Source organism: Tachyglossus aculeatus, chromosome 1 (genome assembly GCF_015852505.1).
Source record: "Tachyglossus aculeatus isolate mTacAcu1 chromosome 1, mTacAcu1.pri, whole genome shotgun sequence".
Lineage (NCBI taxonomy): Eukaryota > Metazoa > Chordata > Mammalia > Monotremata > Tachyglossidae > Tachyglossus > Tachyglossus aculeatus.
In genome coordinates this window covers 139408629-139430048 of record NC_052066.1, presented here as the reverse complement: position 1 = coordinate 139430048, position 21420 = coordinate 139408629, and the positions used below count along the sequence as shown (strand labels likewise).

At 46.5% G+C, this 21420-nt stretch overlaps 1 protein-coding gene across 1 annotated transcript in view; it reads right to left on the bottom strand.

The window, feature by feature from the left end:
* Positions 1-10999, bottom strand: part of GALM (galactose mutarotase) — an 88394-nt gene extending 77395 nt beyond the window's left edge. Inside the window, exon 1 of the mRNA XM_038750724.1 lies at positions 10801-10999. Coding sequence (XP_038606652.1) covers positions 10801-10999 — 199 coding nt within the window. The remainder of the gene's footprint in view (positions 1-10800) is intronic.
* Between the last annotated feature and the right edge of the window lie 10421 nt (positions 11000-21420).

Sequence of the window (21420 nt, the reverse complement as noted above, 5' to 3'; positions counted from 1 at the left end):
TGAAAACCCTCTTGCCTTACTTAATAATAATAATAATAATAGTGGCATTTATTAAGCGCTTACTATGTGCATAGCACTGTTCTAAGCGCTGGGGAGGATACAAGGTGATCAGGTTGTCCCCCCGGGGGCTCACAGTCTTAATCCCCATTTTGCAGATGAGGGAACTGAGGCGCAGAGAAGCTAAGTGACTTGCCCAAAGTCACACAGCTGACAATTGGAGGAGCTGGGATTTGAACCCCTAACCTCAGACTCCAAAGCCCGTGCTCTTTCACTGAGCCACACTGCTTCTTACTTATAGTAATAATGATGGTATTTGTTAAGCGCTTGCTATGTGTGAATCAATCAATCAATCGTATTTATTGAGCGCTTACTGTGTGCAGAGCACTGTACTAAGCGCTTGGGAAGTCCAAGTTGGCAACATATAGAGACGGTCCCTACCCAACAGTGGGCTCACAGTCTAGAAGGGGGAGACAGAGAACAAAACCAAACATATTAAGAAAATAAAATAAATAGAATAGATATCAATCAATCAATCAATCGTATTTATTGAGCACTTACTGTGTGCAGAGCACTGTACTAAGCGCTTGGGAAGTACAACCTGGCAACATATGGAGACAGTCCCTACCCAACAGTGGGCTCACAGTCTAGAAGGGGGAGACAGAGAACAAAACCAAACATATTAACAAAATAAAATAAATAGAATAGATATGTACAAGTAAAATAAATACACAAATAAATAGATAGATAAATAAATAAATAAATAAATAAATAAATAATAAACAGTGCAAAGCATTGTTCTAAGCACTGGGGGGATACAAGATGATCGGGTTGTCCCACATCTCGGCATCATCTTCGACTTATCTCTTTCTTTTCTTTGTTTATGGTATCTGTTAAGCATTTACTACCTGCCAGGCACTGTACTAAGCGCTGAGGCAGACATAAGGTAATCATGTTGGACGGAGTCCCTGTCCCACATTAGGCTCACAGTCTTAATCCCCATTTTCCAGATGAGGGAAAAGAGGTCCAGAGAAGTGAAGTGACTCGCCCAAGGTCACACAGCAGACACGTGGCGGAGCCGCGATTAGAACCCAGGTCCTCCTGAAGCCCAGGCCCGTGCTCTAACCATTAGACCACGCTGCTTCTCCATGCACACATTCAGTCCGTCACCGAATCCTCTCAGCTGTACCTTCACAACAGCTCTCGAACCCAACCCTTCCTTTCCCTCCGAGCTGCTACTTTCATTCATTCAGTCGCATTTACTGAGCGCTTACTGTGTGCAGAGCACTGTACTAGGCGCTACCACACTGATTTAAGCACTCCTCCTAGCCCGCTTTCACGACGGCATCAGCCTCTTTGGTGATCTGAGAGAAGCAGTGTGGCTTCCTGGAAACAGCCTGGGCTTGGGAGTCATTCATTCATTCAATCAATCGTATTTATCGAGCGCTTACTGTGTGCAGAGCACTGTACTAAGCGCTTGGGAAGTACAAGTCAGAGGTCGTGGGTTCCAATCCCAGCTCCACCACTTGTCAGCTGGGTGACTTTGGGTAAGTCACTTCACTTCTCTGGGCCTCAGTTCCCTCATCTGTAAAATGGGGATTAAGACTGTGAGCCCCACGTGGGACAACCTGATTACCCCAGCGCTTAGAACAGTGCTTGGCACATATGAGAAGCAGTGTGGCTCAGTGGAAAGAGCCTGGGCTTTGGAGTCAGAGGTCATGGGTTCAAATCCCGGCTCCACCAACTGTCAGCTGTGTGACTTTGGGTAAATCACTTCACTTCTCTGTGCCTCAGTTCCCTCATCTGTAAAATGGGGATTAAGACTGTGAGCCCCATGTGGGACAACCTGATTACCTTGTATCTACCCCAGTGCTTAGAACAGTGCTTGGCACATATGAGAAGCAGCGTGGCTCAGTGGAAAGAGCCTGGGCTTTGGAGTCAGAGGTCATGGGTTCAAATCCCGACTCCGCCAATTGTCAGCTGTTTGACTTTGGGCAAGTCACTTCACTTCTCTGTGCCTCAGTTCCCTCATCTGTAAAATGGGGATTAAGACTGTGAGCCCCAATGAGGGACAACCTGATTACCTTGTATCATCGTCATCATCAATCATATTTATTGAGCGCTTACAGTGTGCAGAGCACTGTACTAAGTGCTTGGGAAGTACAAGTTGGCAACACATAGAGACAGTCCCTACCCAACAGTGGGCTCACAGTCTATCTACCCCAGTGCTTAGAACAGTGCTTGGCACATTCATTCATTCATCCATTCATTCAATCGTATTTATTGAGCACTTACTATGTGCAAAGCACTGGACTAAGCGCTTGGGAAATACAAGTCGGCAACATATAGAGACGGTCTCTACCCAACAACAGGCTCACAGTCTAGAAGGGGGGCTTCTAGTCTAGAAGGGGATAGTAAGCGCTTAACAAATACCATCTTTATTATTATTATTATTATTATGATCCCCCCGCCTCATCTCTCCCCGCTCCAGTCAATAACCTTCACCACTGTCCAGATCATTTACAAAAAATCAAACAAAAACAATTATTCTGTGCATATCACTCAACTCCTCAGAAACCTCCAATGGCTGCCCATCCATCTCCACATCAAACAGAAACTCCGTACCACTGGATTCAGGGTACTCAATCAGCTCTCCCCCTCCCATTTAGCTTTGATCAATAATAATAATAATAATTATGGCATTTATTAAGCACTTTCTTTGTGCAAAGCACTGTTCTAAGCGCTGGGGAGGTAACAAGGTGATCAGGTTGTCCCATGGGGGGCTCACAGTCTTCATCCCCATTTGACAGATGAGGTAACTGAGGCACAGAGAAGTGACTTGCTCAAAGTCACAGAGCTGACAATTGGCGGAGTCGGGATTTGAACCCATGACCTCTGACTCCAAAGCCCGGGCTCTTTCCATTGAGCCACGTTGCTTCTCTAATTGTGACTCCTCCTACAAGACTTCTAGACTGTGAGCGCACTGTTGGGTAGGGACCGTCTCTATATGTTGCCAACTTGGGCTTCCCAAGCGCTTAGTACAGTGCTCTGCACACAGTAAGTGCTCAATAAATACAATTGAATGACTGAATGAATGAATACAACCCAGGCCGCACTCTTTACTCCTGTAACACTAACTGACCTATTATATACTTCAATCTCATCTCTTTTGCCACAGATTTTTGTTCCCCTCCCTTTTCCCCCTCCCAGCCTGGAATTCCCTTCTCCTTCATGAGAAGCAGCATGGCTCAGGGGAAAGAGCCCGGGCTTTGGAGTTGGAGGCCATGGGTTCAAATCCCGGCTCCGCCAATTGTCAGCTGTGTGACTTCGGGCAAGTCACTTCACTTCTCTGTGCCTCAGTTCCCTCATCTGTAAAATGGGGATTAAGACTGTGAGCCCCAAGTAGGACAACCTGATCACTTTGTATCCCCCCAGCGCTTAGAACAGTGCTTTGCACATAGTAAGCGCTTAACAAGTACCGTCATTATTATTATTATTATTCATGTCGACAGCCCACCAACTTCAAAGCCGTTCTAAAATCGTGTCTCCTCCAAGGAGTCTTCTACGTCTCTATATGTTGCCGACTTGTACTTCCCAAGCGCTTAGTACAGTGCTCTGCACACAGTAAGTCCTCAGTAAATTCCAACTTTTTTTTTTCATGGTATTAAGAAGACTTGACACCTGTCCACATGTTTTGTTTCGTTGTCTGTCTCCCCCTTCTAGACTGTGAGCCCGTTGTTGGGTAGGGACCGTCTCTGTCTGTTGCCAACTTGTACTTCCCAAGCGCTTAGTACAGTGCTCTGCACACAGTATGCACTCAATAAATACGATTGAATGAATGAATGAATACGATTAAATGAACGAATGTTCCTGTCATTTCCCCAACCTTCTGTGTCTCACCTCTGAGCCCCTTCAGTACTTTCTTACTTAGAGAAGCAGCGTGGCTCAGTGGAAAGACCCTGGGCTTGGGAGTCAGAGGTCGTGGGTTCTAATCCCGGCTCCGCTACTTGTCAGCTGTGTGACTTTGGGCAAGTCACTTCACTTCTCTGGGCCTCAGTTCCCTCATCTGTCAACTGGGGATTAGGGCTGTGAGCCCCACGTGGGACAACCTGATCACCTTGTATCCCCCCAGCGCTTAGAATAGTGCTTGGCGCATAATAAGCACTTAACAAGTACCATAATAATAATATACTATAACAACATAACATTATATTATACTATTATATATGATATAGTATATATACTATACTATATAATATATGCTATATAGTATATATTATATAATATAATATATTATAGTATATACTATAATATATTATGATATAATTTATTATATTATATATTATATTGTATATTATATTATAATGGTAATATTATTATTAGTCTAGCAGGGCTTGTTGTGGGGCTGGGGTAAGTAATAATAATAATGATGGTATTTGTTAAGTGCTTACTATGTGCAAAGCACTGTTCTAACCGCTGGGGTAGATATAAGGTAAGCAGGTTGTCCCACGTGGGGCTCACAAGCTTAATACCCATTTTACAGATGAGGATGTAAGCCAGCTCACCCCTCTAGACTGAAAACTCATCCCTCTAGATTGTAAACCAGTCCTCTACACAGTAATAATAATATTAATGATGGCATTTATTAAGCACTTACTATGTGCAAAGCACTGTTCTAAGCAGTGGGGAGGATACAAGGTCATCAGGTTATCCCACTGGGGGCTCACAGTCTTCATCCCCATTTTACAGATGAGGTCACTGAGGCCCAGAGAAGTTAAGTGACTTGCCCAAAGTCACACAGCTGACAAGTAGGGAACATGTCTACCATGTCTCTATTATATCGTACTCTCCCAAGTGCTTAGTACAGTACTCTGCCCACAGTAAGCATTCAGCAACACCACTGATTAACTGACTGATTGATTTATGTACAAATCCTTGTACTCTGCCATGTCTCTTATTTAGACTGTGAGCCCACTGTTGGGTAGGGATTGTCTCCATATGTTGCCAACTTGTACTTCCCAAGCGCTTAGTACAGTGCTCTGCACACAGTAAGCGCTCAATAAATATGATTGATTGATTGATTGATTGTAATTTATTTTATTGCCTTGTATCCCCAGCTAGCTTCTTACAAGCAGGGATCAAACTTACCAACTCCACTGCATTGAACTCTCCCAAGAAGAAATGTAGACTTATAGCTATAATTCTATTCATTGTGAGGGTATTGACACCTGTCTTACTTGTTCTGTTTTGTTGTCTGTCTCCCCCTTCTATTCATTCATTCATTCAATCGTATTTATTGAGCGCTTACTGTGTGCACTGGACTGAACCCCACGTGGGACAACCTGATCACCTTGTATCGACCCCAGCACTTAGAACAGTGCTTGGCACAGAGTAAGCACTTAACAAATACCATCATTATTATCATTATTATTATCCTCCCCCTCCCCATCCCCCCCGCCTTACCTCCTTCCCCTCCCCACAGCACCTGTATACATGTATATATGTTTGTACATATTTATTACCCTATTTTACTTGTACATATTTATTCTATTTATTTTACTTTGTGTATATATTGTGTTTTGTTGTCTGTCTCCCCCTTCTAGACTGTGAGCCCGCTGTTGGGTAGGGACCGTCTCTAGATGTTGCCAACTTGTACTTCCCAAGTGCTTAGTACAGTGCTCTGCACACAGTAAGCACTCAATAAATACGATTGAATGAATGTTTTGTTTTGTTGTCGTCTCCCCCTTCTAGACTGTGAGCCCACTGTTGGGTAGGGACCACCTGTATATGTTGCCAACTTGTACTTCCCAAGCGCTTAGTAGCCTGGCTCAGTGGAAAGAGCCCGGGCTTTGGAGTCAGAGGTCATGGGTTCAAATCCTGGCTCTGCCACATGTCTGCTGTGTGACCTTGGGCAAGCCACTTAACTTCTCTGAGCCTCAGTTACCCCATCTGTAAAATGGGGATTAAGACTGTGAGCCCCATGTGGGACAACTTGATCACCTTGTATCCCCCCCCAGCGCTTATGTTATGTTATGAACATAACATATTAACAAAATAAAATAGAATATTTTATTTCTAAACCCTGAGCCCGTTGTTGGGTAGGGACCGTCTCTACATATTGCCGACTTGGACTTCCCAAGCGCTTAGTCCAGTGCTCTGCACACAGTAAGCCCTCAATAAATACGACTGAATGAATGAATGCTCTGAACGCACTAAGTGCTCAATAAATACCATTGATAGATTGATTGCTTGATTGAAAGGAACCAACTTTAGAAATACAGCCGGAGAACTGGGGACCAACTGGATGTAAAGCAAAAGGGACAGAGTGACTGACTGAATGAATGACTGAGCCCCCTCCTACCTCTCCGCCTTACCTCCCTCCCCTCCCTACAGTACCTGTATATATGTATATATGTTCGTACGGATTTATTACTCTATTTATTTATACATATTTATTCTATATATTTTATTTCGTTAACATGTCTTGTTTTGTTGTCTGTCTCCCCCTTCTAGACCGTGAGCCCGCTGTTGGGTAGGAACCGTCACTATACGTTGCCAACTTGGACTTCCCAAGCGCTTAGTACAGTGCTCTGCACACAGTAAGTGCTCAATAAATGCGATTAAATGACTGAATGAATGAGCCCCCTCCCCACCCCCCCGCCTTACCTCCTTCCCCTCCCCACAGCACCTGTGTATATGTTTGTACGTACTTATTGCTCTATTTATACATATTTATTCTATTTATTTTATTTCGTTAATATGTCTTGTTTCGTTGTCTGTCTCCCCCTTCTAGACTGTGAGCCCGCTGTTGGGTAGGGACTGTCATTACTTGTTGCCAACTTGGACTTCCCAAGCGCTTAGTACAGCGCTCTGCACACAGTAAGTGCTCAATAAATACAATTGATGATGATGAATAAATGTGATTGAATGAATGAATGAAAGTAACACTATGGAGGGGGTTCAAACTCGGTTCTTTTCCACTTAGACTGTGAGACCCATTTGTGGCAGGGACTGTGTCTGATGGTGATTACCCTGGACCTTTCCCAGCACTTAGAACAGTGCTCGACACATAGTAAGCGCTTAACAAATACCACAATTATCACAAACCAGCTGCTTGGCCAGCTTCAACAGAAGACAAGGGCCAGGCGTCGGCACCAGGGCCGTTCTCCGCTCCCGGATTTCCGGATCTAAAATCTGCGGGGCCCCTGGGGAAGGAGGGGAGAGGGATGCGGGAAAGGAAGGAGAAAAAGCTTGAAATAATCATGACGGCATTTATTAAGCGCTTACTATGCGCCGAGCACTGTTTGAAATCCCAGGGAGTGACAGGCTGCAGGCTTTGGAAGTGCCAACGGGCTGGAGACTTGGGCGCTGATCCCAGCTCCGTCACTTGACTGCTTTGGGCAATTCACTTAACATCTCTGAGCCTCGGTTTCCTCACCCGTAAAAAGGGGATTCAATCAATCAATCAATCAATCAATCGTATTTATTTAGGGCTTACTGTGTGCAGAGCACTGTACTAAGTGCTTGGGAAGTCCAAGTTGGCAACATATAGAGCCAGTCCCTACCCAACAGCGGGCTCACAGTCTAGAAGGGGGAGGCAGAGAATAAAACCAAACATATTAACAAAATAAAATAGAATAGATATGTTTCCATACCCTTATGTTGCCGACTTCCCAAGCGCTCAGTACAGTGCTCTGCATACAGTAAGCGCTCAATAAATACGATTGAATGAATGAATGAGTGACTACCTAGTCTCCCCAATACTTTGACAGTGAGCCCCACATGGGACAGGGATTGTGTTCGTTAGCATCTATCTATGCCATTATTATCATTATTATTATTATTATTATTGTTATTGTTATTATTATTATCTTCCCCAGTGCTTAGCACACTAAAAGCACTTAACAAAACCACAACTATTATTTATTAACACGTGATCCGGAGTTTTCCTGAGGGTTCCATTCGGAGAACTAGTGTGGCTCAGTGGAAAGAGCAAGGGCTCGGGAGTCAGAGGTCCTGGGTTCGAATCCCGGCTCCGCCACTTGTCAGCTGTGTGACCTTGGGCAAGCCACTTAACTTCTCTGTGCCTCAGTGACCTCATCTGTAAAATGGGGGTGAAGACTGTGAGCCCCACGTGGGACAACCTGATCACCTTGTGTCCCCCCTGCGCTTAGAACAGTGCTTTGCACATAGTAAGCGCTTAACAAATACCGTTATTATTATTATTATTATTTAAAGGATTGAGGCTGGTCTTTAGAAATAAGATCAGCTTCAGTGGTTTGCTAAAATTGCTTTACAACCCTCCATCGGAGGCAGAGCAAAGTCCAGGTTCTGTGGCCGGGCTCTGAACTCCTGCCCTCGGGGGCAGGCCGCTCCTCTCTGGGGCTACCTAACCCCAACAGAGCTAGCCCAGGCCCGGAAATCAGAAATAATAATAAAAATAATAATAATAATGGCATTTGTTAAGCGCTTACTATGTGCAAAGCACTGTTCTAAGCGCTGGGGCGGATACAAGGTGATCAGGTTGTCCCACGCGGGGCTCACAGTCATCATCCCCATTTTACCGATGAGGTCACTGAGGCTCTGAGAAGTGAAGTGACTTGCCCAAGGTCACACAGCAGACATGCGGCGGGGCCGGGATTCGGACCCACGACCTCTGACTCCAAAGCCCGGGCTCTTGCCACTGAGCCACGCTGCTTCTCAAGGACCCGGGTTCTAATCCTGACTCCGCCCCGGTCTGCTGTGTGGCCATGGGCAAGTCACTTGGCTTCTCTGTGCCTTAGTTCCCTCATCTGTAAAATGGGAACTGAGTCCGTGAGCCCCAGGTGGGGCACGGACTGTGTCCAACCTGATTAGTGTGTATCTTACCCCCGCGCTTAGGACAGTGCCTGGCACGTAGTAAGCGCTTAACAAATATCTCAATTATTATAATCCCAGCTCCAGCACGTGTCTGCTGTGTGACTGCGAGTCACTTCACTTCTCTGTGCCTCAATGACCTCATCATCAATCGTATTTATTGAGCGCTTACTGTGTGCAGAGCACTGGACTAAGCAGTTAACCTCATCTGTAAAATGGGATTGAGATTCATTCATTCATTCAGTCGTATTTACTGAGCGCTTTCTGTGTGCAGAGCACTGTACTAAGCGCTGGGGAAGTACAAGTTGGCAACATATAGCGACCTGCGAGCCCCACGTGGGACAGGGACTGTGTCCAACCTGATAAGCTTGGATCTACCCTGGCGTTTAGTACAGTGCCTGGCACCTAATAGGTGCTGAAAAGATACGATTTTTAAAATAGAGGTGGGGGGCGGGGTCGCTTGCTCGGTTATCTCCCCCTTTCCCTCCCTCGCCCTGTCGGGGGGTTCAGGGAGTTTGGGGTTGGGGGGGACGCCCACCCTGCACCCATCCTTCCTCGATATCTGTCTCGTGGGGGACGGGGTCTTGCTTCGCCCCCTCCTCCAGGCGTCACTTGTCTGCTGTGTGACCTTGGGCAAATCACTTGACTTCTCTGGGCCTCAGTTCCCTCATCTGTCAAATGGGGATAGAGACTATGGGACAGGGACTGTATCCGACCCGATTGGCTTGTATCCACCCCACTGCTCAGTACAGTGCTTGGTACATAGTAAATGCTTACAAATACCGTCATTATTATTATTATAATAATAATTATTATTATGAAGCAGCATGGCTCAGTGAAAAGCCCGGGCTTGGGAGTCAGAGGTCATGGGTTCTAATCTCTGCTCCACCACTAGTCAGCTGGGTGACTTGGGGCAAGTCACTTCACTTCTCTGGGCCTAGGTGACCTCATCTGGAAAATGGGGATGAAGACTGTGAGCCCCACGTAGGACAACCTGATCACCTTGTATCTCCTTCAGTGCTTAGAACAGTGCTAGGCACAGAGTAAGCGCTTAACAAATACCAACACAGTGCCTAGAACAGCGCTGGGCACAGAGTAAGTGCTTAACAAATACCAACCCAGCGCCTAGAACAGTGCTGGGCACAGAGTAAGCGCATGGCTCAGTGGAAAGAACCTGGGTTTGGGAGTCAGAGGTCGTGGGTTCTAATCCCGGCTCCACCACTTGTCAGCTGTGTGACTTTGGGCAAGTCATTTCACTTCTCTGGGCCTCAGTGACCTCATCTGGAAAATGGGGATGATGACTGTGAGCCCTACGTGGGACAACCTGATCACTTTGTATCCCCCCCCCCCCAGCGCTTAGAACAGTGCTGGGCACAGAGTAAGTGCTTTACAAATACCAACCCAGTGCCTAGAACAGCACTGGGCACAGAGTAAGCGCTTAACAAATGCCAACCCAGTGCCTAGAACAGCGCTGGGCACAGAGTAAGCGCTTAACAAATGCCAACCCAGTGCCTAGAACAGTGCTGGGCACAAAGTAAGCGCTTAATGAATACCAACACAGCGCCTAGAACAGAGCTGGGCACAGAGTAAGCGCTTAACAAATGCCAACCCAGCAACTAGAACAGCGCTGGGCACAGAGTAAGCGCTTAACGAACACCAACCAAGCGCCTAGAACAGTGCTGGGCACATAATAAGCACTTCTAGACTGTGAGCCCACTGTTGGGTAGGGACCGTCTCTATATGTTGCCAACCTCTACTTCCCAAGCGCTTAGTACAGTGCTCTGCACACAGTAAGCGCTCAATAAATACGATGGATTGATTGATTGATTAACAACTACCAAAACTGTTATTATTAACAAATGCCCTTATTAGTAGTAGTATTATTATTGTTGTTGGTGTGAGTTTCTGCGGGGTCCTGGGGTCGGGTCCGGGGGTGCGGACACCCACCTTTTAGGTCTGAGAATCCGAGGACGAGGTCGGCGTGTTGTGTCCGGGGGTGGCCGTCGGTCAGACGGAGGGCGGTGAGTGTGGCCCCCCAGGAGATGAGGCTGAGGTCCAGCTGGTCCGACTGCAGGCGGAACTGGGCCACGTCTGGGCCCCCCCCCGGGCCCCCCGCCCCCCACGGCCCCCGGCTCACCCGCGCCATGCCCACCGGCCGCCCCGGCGCCCATCGGCCGCACCACCGAAATGCCCACTCCTTCTTTCCCACGCCCCCTTTTCGCCCTCCCCTTCCTCCTCCTTCTTCTCCCTCCCCTTTTCCCCCCTTTTTTTCTCCTTTTCTTTCCCCCTCCCCTGCCTCTTCTTTTTCCCCTCCCCTTCTTCTCTTTTCCCCTCCCTTTTCTCCCTCCCCTTCCCCCTTTTCTTTCTCCCTTCCTTTTCCCCTCCCCTTCTTCTCCTTTCTCTCCCTCCCTTCCCCCTTTTCTTTCTCCCTTCCTTTTCCCCTCCCCTTCCTCTCCTTTCCCCCCTTTTTCACCTTCCCCTTTCCCCCCCTTTTCTTTCTCCCTTCTTTTTCCCCTCCCCTTCCTCTCCTTTCCCCTCCTTTTTCTCCTTCGCCTTTCCCCCCTTTTCTTTCTCCCTTCCTTTCCCCTCCTCTGCCCCTTCTTTTCCCCCTCCCTTTCCTTTCCCCTCTTTTTTCTCCTTCCCCTTCCCGCCCTTTTCTTTCTCCCTTCCTTTTCCTCTCCCAGCCTCTTCTTTTTCCCCTCCCCTTCTCCCACTTCTTTTCTCCCCTCCCCTGCCTCTTCTTTTTCCCCTCCCCACCCCCTCCTTTTCCCTCCTTTTTCTCCCTCCCCTTTTCCCGGCCTTCACTTTCTCCCCTCCTTTCCCCCTCCCCTGTCTCTTCTTTTCCCCTCCCCTTCCTCTCCTTTCCCCTCCTTTTTCTCCTTTCCCCTTTTCCCCCTTTTCTTTCTCCCTTCCTTTTCCCCTCCCCTGCCTCTTCTTTCCCCCCTCCCCTTCCTCTCCTTTCTCCTCCTTTTTCTCCTTCCCCCTTTCCCCCTTTTCTTTCTCCCTTCCTTTTCCCCTCCCCTGCCTCTTCTTTCCCCCCTTCCTTTCCTTTCCCCTCCTTCTTCTCCCACCCCTTCCCCCCCTTTACTTTCTCCCTTCCTTTTCCCCTCCCCTGCCTCTTCTTTTTTCCCTCCCCTTCCTCTCCTTTCCCCTTCTTTTTCTCCCTCCCCTTTCCCCAGCTTTCTTTCTCCCCTCCTTTCCCCCTCCTCTGCCCTTCCCTTCCCTTCCTCTCCCTCCTCCTTTCCCCCTTTTTCTTTCCCCCTTTCTTTTCCCCCTCCCCTGCCTCTTCTTTCCCCCCTCCCCTTTCTCTCCTTTCCCCTCCTTTTTCTCCCTCCCTTCCCTCCTTTTCTTTCTCCCTTCCTTTCCCCCCTCCCTTGCCTCTTCTTTTTCCCCTCCCCACCCTCTCCTTTTCCCCTCCCCTTTCTCTCCTTTTGCCTCCCTTTTCCTTCTCACTTCCTTTTCTCCCCTCCCCTTTTCCCTCCTTTTCCTTTTCCCTTCCTTTTCCCCTCCCCTTTCCCCCCTCCTTCCCTTCCCCCTTCCCCTTTTCCTTCTTTCCTTTTCCTTCTTTCCTTTTCCCTCTCCCCTTCCTCTCCTTTTACCCCTTTTCTCCTCCCTTCCTTTCCCCTCTCCCCTTCCCCCCTTTTCCTCCTCCCATCCTATCCCCCCTCCCTCTCTTTTTCCCTCCCTCTCTTTTCCCCACCTCCCCTTCTTTCCCTCCCTTCCCTTTCCCACTCCCCTCCCCCTGCTCTTCCCTCTTCCACCTCCTCCTTCTCCCCCCCTTTAATAATTGTGGCGTTTGTTAAGCACTTACTATGTGCCAGGCAGTGTGGATTAGTGGAAAGACCCCGGGCTTGGGATTCAGAGGTCGTAGGTTCTGATCCCAGCTCTGCCACTTGTCAGCTGTGTGACCTTGGCAAGTCACTTCACTTCTCTGTGCCTCAGTTATCTCATCTGTAAAATGGGGATCAAGTCTGTGAGCCCCACGTGGAACAACCTGATTACCTTGTATCTACCCCAGCGCTTTGAACAGTGCTTGGCACATAGTAAGCACTTAACAAATACCAACATTATTATTCCTATTACGAAGAGGTGGGGTGGTTATCAGCAAATCAGGTTGGACGCGGTCCCTGTCCCATGTGGGGCTGACAGGCTCAATTTCCATTTCATAGATGAGGGAATGGAGGCCCAGAGAAGTCAAGTGACTTGCCCAAGGTCACACACGGGGTGGAGCAGGGATTAGAACCTTCTAACTCCCATGCTGCTTCTCCTCAATGGAAATACACGGGCTTTGGAGCCAGAGGTCATGGGTTCAAATCCCGGCTCCGCCACTTGTCTGCTGTGTGACTTTGGGCGAGTCACTTAACTTCACTGGGCCTCAGTTACCTCATCTGTAAAACGGGGATTAAGACCGGGAGCCCCACGTGGGACAACCTGATCACCTTGTATCCCCCCAGCGCTTAGAACAGTGCTTTGCCCATAGTAAGCGCTTAATAAATGCCATTTTTGTTATTTTATTTATTCTCATGCTGCTTTCCTCTGTTATTCTCACCCCCCCCCTTCCCTGCCCTCCTCCTCCTCTTCTCCTTCCGCTCCCCCTCTTCCCCCCTTCCTTTTCTCAGGCCTGCGAGTCAGAAGGTCATGGGTTCTAATCCCGGCTCCGCCACTTGTCTGCCGTGTGACTTTGGGCAAGTCACTTCACTTCTCTGGGCCTCAGTTACCTCATCTGTAAAGTGGGGATTAAGTCTGTGAGCCCCATGTGGGACAGGGACTGTGTCCAACCTGATTACCTTGTAGCAACCCAGCACTTAGAACAGCATTTGGCACATAGTAAGTGCTTAACAGATACCGGTATGACGATGATGATGATGATGATGATATCCACCCTAGAGCTTAGTACAGTGCCTGGCACTCAGTAAGCACTTGGAAATATTCTAAATTGTGAGCACGCTGTGGCCAGGAAATGCCACTATTTATTGTTGTATTGTACTTTCCCTAAACACTTAGTACAGTGCTCTGCTCACCATAAGGGCTCAATAAATACGATGGAATGAATGAAATACCACAATTATTATTATTATTGTAGTTGTTGTTATTTTCCCACTCCTTCTTCTCCTCTTCCTCCTACTCCTCTTCCTCTTCCCAGTCCGGCCTTGCCTGGGGATCACGAGGAAGCCTCAAATGACATCCGACCAAGCCCTCGGAGTCCGGCACACGTGGACAGATTTCTGGTTTTCCTCCCCGCTCTGGTTGCTCCCCTGGCTCTGCCACAGTGTCTGGAGCAAAATTTTCCTCTGTGTGCAACGCCAGTTTGAGAACAAGGCCGGATTTGGGATAATAATAATAATTATGGAATTTCTGAAGCGTGGTAGAGCATGGGGCTCACAGTCTAAGGAGTAGCAGTCGAGAAGCAGCTTGTTTATACATATTTATTACTCTATTTATTTTACTTGTACATATCTATTCTATTTGTATATATGTACATATGTATACATGTATATATGTATATATACATACACATGTATATATATACACCTGTATATATGTTTGTACATATTTATTACTCTATTTATTTATTTATTTATTTTATTTGTACATATCTATTCTATTTATTTTATTTTGTTAGTATGTTTGGTTTTGTTCTCTGTCTCCCCCTTTTAGACTGTGAGCCCACTGTTGGGTAGGGACTGTCTCTGTATGTTGCCAATTTGTACTTCCCAAGCGCTTAGTACAGTGCTCTGCACATAGTAAGCGCTCAATAAATACGATTGATGATGATGATGATGATGATGATCTATGCTATTTATTTTATTTTGTTAGTATGTTTGGTTTTGTTCTCTGTCTCCCCCTTTTAGACTGTGAGCCCACTGTTGGGTAGGGACTGTCCCTATATGTTGCCAACTTGGACTTCCCAAGCACTTAGTACAGTGCTCTGCACACAGTAAGCGCTCAATAAATATGATTGATTGATTGATTGATTGATTGATTGGCATAGTGGATAGAGCTTAGCGCTTAGTACATAAGCGCTTAGTACAGTGCTCTGTACAGAGTAAGCGCTCAATAAACACAATTGAATAGAGCACGGGCCTGAGAGTTGGGAGGTCGTGGGTTCTAATCCCGGACCCTTCCTATGTCTGCTGCATGACCCGTTGTTGGTTAGGGACCGTCTCAATATGTTGCCGACTTGTACTTCCCAAGCACTTAGTACAGTGCTCTGCACACAGTAAGTGCTCAATAAATACAATTGAATGAATGACTGTCTCTATCTGTTGCCAAATTGTATTTTCCAAGCGCTTCGTACAGTGCTCCGCACAGAGTAAGCGCTCGATAAATACGATTGAATGAATGAACTTCACTTCTCTGTGCCTCAATCAGCCTATCTGTAAAATGGGGATTGAGACTCTGAGCCCCATGTGGGACAGGGACTGTGTCCAGTCCAATTTGCTTATATCCACTCCAACGCTTAGTACAGTGCTTGACACATAGTAAGTACTTAACAAATACCACAATTATTATTATAACTATTAAGTAGGAGGGAGAATAGATATTTAATCCTTGTTTTATACTTAAGGAAATAATAAGGATAATAATGATGGTATTTGTTAAGCGCTTACTATGTGCAAAGCACTGTTCTAAGCGCTGGGGAGGTTACAAGGTGATCAGGTTGTCCCACCGGGGGCTCACAGTCTTCATCCCCATTTTACAGATGAGGTAACTGAGGCCCAGAGAAGTGAAGTGACTTACCCAAAGTCACACAGCTGACAGGTGGCGGAGCCGGGATTTGAACCCATGACCTCTGACTCCAAAGCCCGGGCTCTTTCCACTGAGCCACGCTGGCGCAGAGAAGTTAAGTGATTTGCCCATGGTCACACAGCAAACAATTAGCAGGGCTGGGATTAGAACTCAGGTCCTCTGTTGTCCAGGCCTGGGCTCTTTCCACTGGCCCACACTGCTTCAATCTTACATGTGTTAAGATTGCTTTTTAAATGCCAGGGAAATCCTTTTGTAACCTATGTTCCTAGTAGCGGCTGCGTCCAACTACGTGATTCTGAAGAGAAACCTAAAATTATGGGCATGATTATTCAATTTGACTTCAAGAGAAGGGAAAGGGGATAACAATAATAATAATAATAATAATAATAATAAAATAATAATGGCATTTATTAAGCGCTTACTATGTGCAAAGCACTGTTCTAAGCACTGGGGAGGTTACAAGGTGATCAGGTTGTCCCACGGGGGGCTCACAGTCTTAATCCCCATTTTACAGACGAGGGAACTGAGGCCCAGAGAAGTGAAGTGACTTGCCCAAAGTCACACAGCTGACAAGTGGTGGAGCCGGGATTTCAACCCATGACCTCTGACTCCAAAGCCCGGGCTCTTTCCACTGGGCCACGCTGCTTCTCCTAGATCTGTTCTAGAGTCAGACTTGTGCTAACGCTTTAGCAAGTCCTAGATATTCATTTATTCATTCATTCAATCGTATTTATTGAGCGCTTACTGTGTGCAGAGCACTGGACTAAGGGCTTGGAAAGTGCAATTCAGCAACAAATAGAGACAATTCCTACCCAATGGGCTCACAGTCTAGAAGCGGGGAAGACAGACAAAACAAAGCAAGCCGACAGGTATCAATAACATCAATATAAATAGAATTGTAGATAAATACACATCATTAATGAAATACATAGAATAATCAATAAGTACATATAATAATAATAATGGCATTTGTTAAGAGCTTACTATGTGCAAAGCCCTGTACTATGCACTGGAGGGATATAAGGTGATTAGGTCGTCCCACGTGGGGCTCACAGTCTTAATCCCCGTTTTACAGAAGAGGGAACTGAGGCACTGAGAAGTGAAGTGGCTTGCCCAAGGTCACACAGCTGACAAGTGGAGGACCTGGGATTCGAACCCATGACCTCTGACTCCCAAACCCACTCTCTTTCCACTGAGCCAAGCTGCTCCTTTTGTGTTATATGTGAATTCCTATCCCTCCCCATCCCCCCTGCCTTACCTCCTTCCCCTCCCCATGGATTTATTACTCTATTTATTTTACTTGTACATATTTATTCTATTTATTTTATTTTGTTAATATGTTTTGCTTTGTTGTCTGTCTCCCCCTTCTAGACTGTGAGCCCACTGTTGGGTAGGGACCGTCTCTATATGTTGCCAACTTGCAGCGCTTAGTACAGTGCTCTGCACACAGTAAGCGCTCAATAAATACGATTGAATGAATGAAATGAATATATACACAAGTACTGTGGGGCGGGGAGGGGTAGAGCAGAGGGAAGGAGTCGGGGCGATAGGGAGGGGAGGAGGAGAAGAAGAAAAGGGGGGCTCAGTGTGGGAAGGCCTCCTGGAGGAGGTGGGCTTTCAGTAGGGCTTTGAAGGGGAGAAGTGTGCTAGTTTGGCGGATATCAATGCTGAATCCTGAAAGCAGTTTTTTATTATTACATACCAAGCGATGTATTAAGCACCAGGGTAGATAGGATATGGGCAAACCAGGGAAGTTTCTGCTTCACATGGAACTCACAGTCCAAGGGGGCGGAAGAACTGGTATTTTTAATCCCCGCATTAAAATAAGGAGACAGAACCATAGAAAACCAAAGCGACTTGCCCCAAATCACAGAGCGGGAAAGAGGCAGATCTGGGATCAAAACCCGGATCTCCCGATTGCCAGTGTAGTTGAAATTGTCTGTGCTCCTTCCACTAAAGGAAAATCATTCATTCATTCATTCAATCGTATTTATTGAGCGCTTACTGTGTGCAGAGCACTGTACTAAGCGCTTGGCAAGTACAATCAATCAATCAATCGTATTTATTGATAAGCGCTTCGGAAGTACAAGTTGGCAACGTATAGAGACGGTCCCTACCCAACAGTGGGCTCACAGTCTAGAAATCAGAGCAGATTCCCAAAACAAAATCTTCCTGGTTTTGTTAGGAGTGAAGACATTCAGTCAGACTATCATATTTATTGCGCACTTACTGTGTGCAGGCCAAATCAAGGCTGGTGGCGTGGCTTGGCTTCTAGAATTTGGGCCTTTCCTGCTCCTGTGAGGCCCCTAAGGGACAGGGAATATATCTAATTTTTTAATGATATTTATTAAGTCCTTACTATGTGCCAGGCACTCTACTGAGCACTGGGGTAGATACAAGCTAATGAGGTGGGACACATGGGGTTCAGGGTCATTTTACAGATGAAGCAGCATGGCTCAGTGGAAAGAGCCCGGGCTTTGGAGTCAGAGGTCATGGGTTCAAATCCCGGCTCCACCAACTGTCAGCTGTGTGACTTTGGGCAAGTCACTTCACTTCTCTGGGCCTCAGAAACCTCATCTGTAAAATGGGGATTAAGACTGTGAGCCCCCTGTGGGACAACCTGATCACCTTGTAACCTCCCCAGCGCTTAGAACAGTGCTTTGCACATAGTAAGTGCTTAATAAATACCGTCATTTATTATTATTATTGTTATGAGGTAACTGAGGCACGGAGAAGTAAAGTGACTTACCCAAATCACCCAGCAGACAAGTCGCGGAGCTGGAATTAGAACCCACGTCCTTCTCACTTCCCGGACCCTGCTCTATCTACTAGGCCACGCTGCTTCTTATCCCCGATGTGTATTCTTTGCCGGCGCTTAGTACAGTGTTTGGTGCACAGTAGGGGCTTAATAAATACTACTACTTCTAATAAAAATAATGTGGTATTTGTTAAGCACTTACTATGGGCCAAACCTTTATATATGTATGTACGTATTTATTATTCTATTTATTTATCGATTTTATTTGTACATATTTATTCTATTTATTTTATTTTGTTAATATAATTTGTTTTGTTGTCTGTCTCCCCCTTCCAGGCTGTGAGCCCGCTGTTGGGTAGGGACCGTCTCTAGATGTTGCCAATTTGTACTTCCCAAGCGCTTAGTACAGTGCTCTGCACAGAGTAAGCGCTCAATAAATATGATTGAATGAATGAATGAAACACTGCACTGAGCACTGGGTTAGATACAGGATAATTGGGGTGGACGCAGTCCCTGTCCCACATGGGGCTCACAGTCTCTATCCCCAGTTTACAGATGAGGGAACGGAGGCCCAGAGAAATGAAGTGACTTGCCCAACGTCACACAGCAGACAAGTCCCCTCCCCACAGCATTTGTATATATTTGTACAGATTTATTACTCTACTTATTTTACTTGTACATATTTACTATTCCATTTATTGTGTTAATGATGTGCATATAGCTTTTATTCTATTTGTTCTGACGATTTGGACCCCCGTCTCCATGTTTTGTTTTGTTGTCTGTCTCCCCCTTCTAGACTGTGAGCCCGTTGGCGGGTAGGGACCGTCTCTCTATGTTGCCGATTTGGACTTCCCAAGCGCTTAGTCCAGTGCTCTGCACACAGTAAGCGCTCAATAAATCCGATTGAATGAATGAATGAAAAGTAGTGGAGCTGGGATTAGACGCCAGTTCGTTCTGGCTACTAGGCTGACGACTACTATTACTACTACTACTATTCATGTGAGTTCCCTTTCCATGGCAGAGAAACTAGAAAAATGCTGTTCCCTGGGCTGCTGTTGCCCGGGCCTCCTTCAACTCCCCAAACACTTCCTTAATAGTTCGCCTTTACCTCCTGCTGAACTATTTATTTTACTTGTACATATCTATTCTATTTATTTTATTTTGTTAGTATGTTTGGTTTTGTTCTCTGTCTCCCCCTTTTAGACTGTGAGCCCACTGTTGGGTAGGGACTGTCTCTATATGTTGCCAACTTGGACTTCCCAAGCGCTTAGTACAGTGCTCTGCACACAGTAAGCGCTCAATAAATACGATTGATTGATTGATGGATTAAATGGAACCCAGGCTGGGGCTCTGGAAGGGCTAAAAAGGATTAAAAAAGGATAAGTGTTCTTGTCCCAATGCCCAACACACCATCAAAACAAATCAACAGAAAGAATGCTCATCGGCTTAAAGGGGAAGTGAAAATTTATTACGTCGCTAGGAACAAAATCAGCCCAATTCCACGTTTGGTTTGGTTTCGGTCAACAACAGACGCACGTAAATTCTCCCGAAACGTCCGTAAATATAGAGATGCGGCACGGCCTGTGGAAAGCACGTGGGCCTGGATGTCGGAGCACCTGAGTTCTAATCCCAGCTCTGCCACTTGCCTGCTCGGTGGCCTTGGCCAAGTCACTTGACTTCTCTTGGCCTCAGTTACCCCATCTTGTAAAATGGAGATTCAATCCCAGAGCCCCATGTGGGACAGGAACTGTGCCTGACCTCACTACCTTATCCCTTCCCCAGACCTTAGAACAGTATGTGACACATAGTAAGCACCGAAACAGCCATTCCCTTCATCTCTCCTCTTTTCTTGCAGTCAGATAATAATAATAATAATAATAATAATGGCATTTATTAAGCGCTTACTATGTGCAAAGCACTGTTCTAAGCACTGGGGAGGTTACAAGGTGATCAGGTTGTCCCACAGGGGGTTCACAGTCTTAATCCCCATTTTACAAATAAGAGAACTGAGGCCCAGAGAAGTGACTTGCCCGAAGTCACACAGCTGACAATTGGCGGAGCTGGGATTTGAACCCATGACCTCTGACTCCAAAGCCCAGGCTCTTTCCACTGAGCCATGCTGCTTCTCCATTCAGGGTGTGGCAGCCTAACCCACAGGTGACAATATTATGTTTCAAAAGCCACCTGCCTTCACACCTACTCTGCCGGGAAGGAGTGGTGGGAAGGGAGGACCGGGATGGGCTGACAGGAGGGGTGGAGGGGAGGGCATTGAAGAGTCATGGTGGGGTCCTTGAGGTAAATAATAATAATAATAATAATAATATTTGTTAAACGCTTACTATGTGCCATGCACTGTTCTAAGCGCTGATGACAGCAATAGCAGTTTAATCCAGTGATACACAGAGGAGATGGTTGAATTTTCCTTGGGTAGGTGAGAGTGAAAAGGCCAGGGGCTAGGATAGGAGAGATGGTCAATCCCTGTCCCGCTTGGGGCTCTGGGACTGAATCTCCCTTTTACAGATGAGGTAACTGAGGCCCAGAGATGTCAAGTGACTTGGCCAAGGTCTCAGACATCCTGACTCAGGCCCTCCTCAAATCCGACAATTACTCTTCCCCCACTTCAAACCCTTACTGAAGGCACGTAATAATAATAATAATAATAATAATAGTAATAATAATGGCATTTATTAAGCGCTTAATCTCCTCCAAGATTAATCCTCCAAGCGCTTAATCTCCTTCAAGACATCTCCTCCAAGAGGTCTTCCCAGAATAAGCCCCGCCTTTCCTCATCTCCCACTCCCTTCTGCGTCGACCTGCCTGGCTCCCTTGGTTCTCCCCCTTCTCCCAGCCCCACAGCACTTATGTACATATCTGTAATTTATTTATTTATATTAATGTCTGTCGTCTTCGTAATCCCCCACCAACCCGCTCTAGACCAAAAGTTCGTTGTGGACAGGGAATGTGTCTGTTTATTGTTACATTGTACTCTCCCAAGCTCTGTATACAGTACACACTCAATAAATATGACTGAATTGAATGAATAATAATAATAACAATAA